We start from the raw sequence: 6,000 nt of genomic DNA, 5'->3' as shown, positions 1-6,000 counted from the left end.
GGGGGGGGGGGGGGGGGGGGGGGGGGGGGGGGGGGGGGGGGGGGGTGTTACGGCGGGTCGGCGCTTTTTTTTGCTGCTTGGGGCGGCAAAAAAGTTAGAGCCGGCCCTGGTGTGGTCCAATGACTAAGGCATCAGCTGAGCTCTTCCATTGCCCTGGTGTGTGAGTCACTTCACCTTTTTATGCCTGTGTTTTGGCTCTTTAGATTGGAAGATCTGCAGCGGATGGTCTATCTTCTCTTACTATGTGATTGTATAGCGCCTAGCATGAGGTGCTGAGCTGGAGCTACCAGAAATCATTAATGACAGTAAGGGAGCTACAGCTAGGGAGTGGCGGCTTGTGGCCCATGAGTTAGGAACTGGATTTGATTTCCTTTGCCCATGTGTATTTACTCTAGCTTCAGGTGCATTCCAGCTAACACCTTGGACCTGTGACAATGTAAACTCATTTACTATTCCAGAGCATGTTTGGTGGGACTCTTTCATTTGTTTTCCTCAGACAAAAACTCCAGAAGAAACTATTTAAAAGAAACCCCACTGCTGAAACAAACATGTTTTATTGAAGGAAGTATTCAAAAATAGGCTGATCATCAGCCAAAAAGAAGGATAACATCTGTTAAAGTAATTGTATAGTATCAGGCATAGCTATAACACTGTAGCCATAATAAATAATTAATACAAATAAATCATCATTCTTACTTAAAATGGGAACATTAATTAGTAATGGGGTGTATGGAACAAGCTTCCATGTTTTCAAATAGGGTTTGTTTGCACTTGTTTTGAGATTGCTGGTTACCAGGTATCCTTGATATTTTATGAAAGCTCAGAAATGTCATTTTGGTTTGAATTTCTATTTCCATTCTCCTAAACTCAGACTGTTTTACATTCCACAGATGATGAGACCAGACATGTAAAATGTTAGCTTAAACTATTCTTTCCCTAATGACAGAGGCACTAGAAATTAAATTGGTTGGAAAAACTGGGAAAATATGATGAATTTTGCTTTTAATTTGACCCCCCCCCCCTTTTTTTTTTTTTTTAAAGTGAAATTACAAAAATGTAAAAATTCCAACCAGCTCTATACTTGGCTGAAAAAAAGGCAGGGGGGGGGGGATGGAGATTGTAAAAAATGTCACTGATTTTCCCGTTTTTCAAATTTACAAAAATTAGAAATTTGAATTGTCAAAATTGTCTCAGATGTAGCATATAAGTAGATGTACAAAAATGTATAGATTTCCTGGCACTTACTTCATTTTTAAAGCTAAATTTACATAGCAAAACTCATTTTATGCAGTAACTTATTTACATTGACTATATTCATTCTTTGGATAGGGTCCTCCAATAATTTAAAAATAAGAAGGGGAGTAAAGCTGTGATCTGCATTTCTGTTCAGCTGCGCACAGGCAAACGCCATTCTAAAGCAGGAAGGCCCTGGTTGTTTCCCATCATATGGAGGGTGACATAACAGGAAGAGGATAGGTCCAGCAATGGCAACTAGCCAAGATTGTCAGGGACACAACCCCAGCTCTGGGTGTCCCTAACCCTCCAAATGCCAGAAACAGGGACTGGATGAAAGGGGAGGGATCACTTGATAATTGCCCTATTCCCGCTGAAGCATCTGACCGTGACCACTGTCAGAAGACAGGATACTGGGCTAGATGGACCATTGGTCTGACCCAGTATAGCTATTCTTATGCTCTTAAGAGTCCTTTTGCTTTCTAAAACCAGTTCTAAACTCATTAACGGATGTTTTTGATGGGAATACTAAAGGGACACCATTCATTTAATCCCCCCACCAAGTCTGACACTTTTTCACATACTCTTCTTTCAAGCAATGCTTCAGTCTCTTCAGTGATACCAATCTGAAAATCTACTTTTGTTCCTATTTTTCCATTACATTTTTACTTTTGACAGCTCTTTTTGTCAAGTCACTTTGTGTTTCTCCTTGTCTATTCAGTTTCCCCTGCAGGAGGGGGGGGAGACAAATCATATTTTAAACAAATAGAAAATTTGATTGTACAACAAAAAAGGGCAGGCGGACTCAGGGGCAGGGTTAATACCTGGGATAAATTTTTAACCGTTTTAAAAACACGCCTGATTTCAAAATGAAAGTGTCCCTTGAACACAGATTGGATTTGTTTTGCTCCACTTGGCTCAAGGCAGTTGCCTCTGAAACACTTATCTAGCAAAGCACTTAGGCCCAGCTCCTCAAAGGAGTCTAGCTCCCACTGAAATACTTTTCAGGATCTGGGCCTTAAGCACAAACATACTATCAAGCGCTGAAGACAGTGGGACCATTCCCATGCTAAAGTGCTTTGCTGCATCAAGGCCTTGGAGCAGAATAACTCTCTAGCTAGAGCAACACAGAGGAACTCTGCAACAAACACGAAAAATATCCTGATTAGAAAGGACAGCAGATATCTTGTAAAGCAAAAGGAGCTAGAGCAGCAGATATGTTGTAAAGCAAAGGGAGCTAGAGCAAATGCAGTGAAACCTTGTTAACCCTTTAGAGTCTGTGGAAATATATCACAGCCTTGTAAAACTACCATGAGAAGCATCCTCAAGTGAGTGGGAGGTAGAATTTGGGAAGGCTGTTATATTGATTGTTATGTAAGTAATACACCATATCCAGCTATTCTAGTCACACGGGGGGGAATCTGTCATTAAGGCACAGCTCGCAGTAGGCAGAGGTGCAGCTCTGCCCTATAGGTCGGGGGCAGCATTGTGTGGCTCCACCTGCTCCCTGTCCATTTTGGCATGGCTTGAGATTCAGGAAGCACTTGCAAGGAGCAGCTCCAGCACTCTGGAGTGGCCACGGACTGCAGAGGTCCCTTGCCAGTGGGACGCTAGGAGAGTGTTTGCATCCTCCGTCTTTGTGCACCTGAATAAGGCACAGCCACATGCCACCTTGCAGATATACCTTAAATTCACAGTGCTACTGGCCGTAATGGCTAGGGACTATGTCCCTCTGGTGCAGCTGGGGAAATCGTGAGGCACTGTAGAGTTCATTGCTGAACCTTGTGGATTCTCAGTACACAGAGTACACAGTACACAGGATGTGGTTTCATATGTGCTTCCTATGCTCTTCAGCGCATGACACTGTGGAGCTGATCCTCTGCACTGCACCTTGTGTAACACTTTATGCACATCCAAGGGGAGGATATAAGCGGCTACTGTTCTGACCAGGTAATATTTTACGCTCCTTGGTGTAAGCAGCGGCATAAGGTGCAAGCTCCCAGAGAGCTGGCACCTGCATATTTATGTGACAGAGCTCCGGTGCTTTCTGTAATGTGCTTTAGACAAGTGCACCTGCTTGATCAGATCTGTTCCTGCAACCTGCTCCTGAGTTTCCAGCAGCTCCCTGAGTCAGTACTAAGTATGACAGCCCTGCCCATTTCTGGGGCTATGGCGCCATCGAGTGGACGTTTCTGTACATGTATGTTCTCAGAGAACTTGCCAAGCATTCCCAGCTGTGTTAGTGTTTCCTTTGTCACCCTCTGCATTGCTTTGTCAGCTGTAGGACATGGCTCATCAGAGCTGGTGTACTCTGTCAAAGGGAGTAGCTGCAGCCAGGCCAATGCTGAGGGGCCTGTCCCTGCAGCACTGAGGGGATTAACAGAGTCCTGTTTCTTGTATCTAATCTTTTGCTCCTAGCAATAAAATCAGGGCCTGATTCCCGCTCCTACGGGAACACCCCCAGTGTGAGGTGGGGAAGGGGGATGGAAACCTGCTGAGGCTCTCCTTGTGGAGAGTGTTTCAGTGGGGAGAGGAGGTTTGCCCACTGAAGACCAGGCCCCAGAGCCAGCCCAACCATCCCACAGTGTGGGAGAACTAGCCATCCATCTGAGACCCTGTGCCCCTGGCGGGCTGCGCCAATCCCTCCCCCGCCTGCTCCATGGCAAAGTGCTGCCTACGGAACTGAGCTGATGGGGCCTCACAGCCAGCAGCTTGTCACTAGGATCCCTCCTAAAGGGGGATCCCCACCACAGACAGTGGGGAGGCATTAAAATAACCTAGCTGTGGCCTGCATTATCTTTTCATGGAGATGTGTGCAGGGCTCTGGGGGTCCAAAATGCATCCCCACCCTGCCAGGGCCCTGCCCTATCTCCTCCCCCCGGCAGACCAAGGATCGCCTGCCACAGGGCCTGAGGGGGTTGGGGGGATGATGCAGTCATGGCGGCTGACCCTCTAGCCCCATGGAAGGGGTTGATCTGCATGAGGAGCGTCCCCACTGTGCATGGAGCCCTGGGGCACAATCAGACTCCTTTAGGGCCCGATCCTGTGAATCTATGCACAGTAAACTGTCTGCTGGGGATCTCTCTGGGCAGGAGGAGTGAGGGATTCCTTCCTCCACTTGGCCAAGGAGGGGATGAGATGCTTGGGGGCTGCACCTGCAGCCTTGATGCCTCCGTGGCCTCCATACCATGTGCAACCCCACTCCAGAGTGTCCAAAGGATGGCAGCCATGCCCTTGCCTTGCCCCCACAGAGCCCTGTGTATCCCCTGAATGCTGACCCAGACTCTTCCCTCCACATGTTCCGCCCACTACGTTCTTCACACTGGTGGCTGGGGCAGCAGAATGTGCCCCTCCACACGCAGGGGTGTTGAATGATACGTTTTTCCAACCAGCCCAGGAGACACTGACCCGTACTCATGGTGGAGAGGGCACCTGGGCAGCCGTTGTAAAAATGCATCATAGCTAGGTAGCACTTGAGGCCATGGGACAGGGATTCCCATTCTGATTGCTCTAAACTGGTAGGTTGTTCTTAAATTGGAGCCCAGTGCCTGATCTTCCTATAGTAGCAGGATTCCAAAGCCTTGTGGCCACATGGCAGGAACTTCCAGCTTTGGGACTGGGCCCTAAAATCCAAGCACTTGTAGGGTATGGCGAAGGGGGCTGTCAAGCGAGTCACCAGCCTCCAGCCCTCGTGCTGCTGGAACTCCAGATGCTGGTGCCCTGCGACCCTGCCGAGTCCCCGCTGTGCCTCACAGCTGGTTGCAGCTGCTGCTTCGCCTGGCTCTTGGCATCCAGGAGTTCGGTGATCTCTTCAAGGGAGGAAGTCTCCAAGTCACTGTTCTCATTCACAAACTGCATGGGGAATGAGAGGAGACAGAATGAGCAAATATGGCGAGTGTGAGCCGGTGCTGTCTTTGCTGATAATGGCCTGGCTGACTGCAGGGGGCTGGCATGGGGTTAGTGTAGTGCTTGCCCTCTGCACTCATGGGAGCATTTCCATGTGGCAAACCTTCCTTATCAGCCAAATACAAATTTAGGTTTATCAAATGCTTCCTTCAGCTACTGGTTTTCTGTTGCAGCTCCCCAGCACTTCCCAGGGCAAGGCAGGGCCATCTGTTGCCCAACAGCAGAACTACTTATAGGATCAGATTATGGCGCATGAACTACAAGGACTCCCTAGGAAACTCAAACACACAGTTATGGGCCTGACCAGGATGTTGGGATCATCTAGTTTGACCTCTTGCATAACACAGGCCAGAGGATCAGCCTGGGATTTCTGCATCAAGCCTACATCTTGTGGGTTGAACTGGAGTGTATATTTTAGAATGAGACATCTAGTCCTGATTTAATGGATCTGGCAGAGGAATGGGACAGAGCTGCTTGAAGTGTGTCAAGTTACAGAATTTTCATGACATTTCAAAAACTGGAAAAAAAAATACTTGGGGAACAATGTTGAGATAGTTGCAGCAAGTCTTCCCCTGAATCTGTTCTTAAACAATCCCTTGTGACCTATTGACAGTGTGCACTGACATTCACTTTTGGCTCGGCCTCTGTTTCAATAAAACCAATGACATTTCACTCATTCAACAGGTCTGATACTTTATGTAAATTACAGCTACAACACAGTCTTCCCAGGGATCTAAGGACCCAATCCTGCAGCTGGATTTGCCAGGATAGTTCCTTGTACCCACAAGTATTTTATAGCAGGATCGGGTTACTTTACACCCAAATAGGGGTATTTTTGTATTTTCTTGGGCGAGATTTGGC

The 6,000-nt window shown here is 47.5% G+C and overlaps 1 protein-coding gene across 1 annotated transcript in view; it reads right to left on the bottom strand.

Annotated features, from left to right (window-relative positions):
* Positions 1 to 1,089: 1,089 nt before the first annotated feature.
* The window catches only part of DZIP1L (DAZ interacting zinc finger protein 1 like), a 44,613-nt gene continuing 39,702 nt past the window's right edge, over positions 1,090 to 6,000 (bottom strand). The window contains exon 16 of the mRNA XM_034782221.1: positions 1,090 to 5,085. Coding sequence (XP_034638112.1) covers positions 4,906 to 5,085 — 180 coding nt within the window. The 3' untranslated portion in view covers positions 1,090 to 4,905. The remainder of the gene's footprint in view (positions 5,086 to 6,000) is intronic.

This window comes from Trachemys scripta, chromosome 9, assembly GCF_013100865.1.
Source record: "Trachemys scripta elegans isolate TJP31775 chromosome 9, CAS_Tse_1.0, whole genome shotgun sequence".
In the NCBI taxonomy this organism is placed as follows: Eukaryota; Metazoa; Chordata; order Testudines; family Emydidae; genus Trachemys; species Trachemys scripta.
This window is presented reverse-complemented; position numbering and strand designations above follow the sequence as displayed.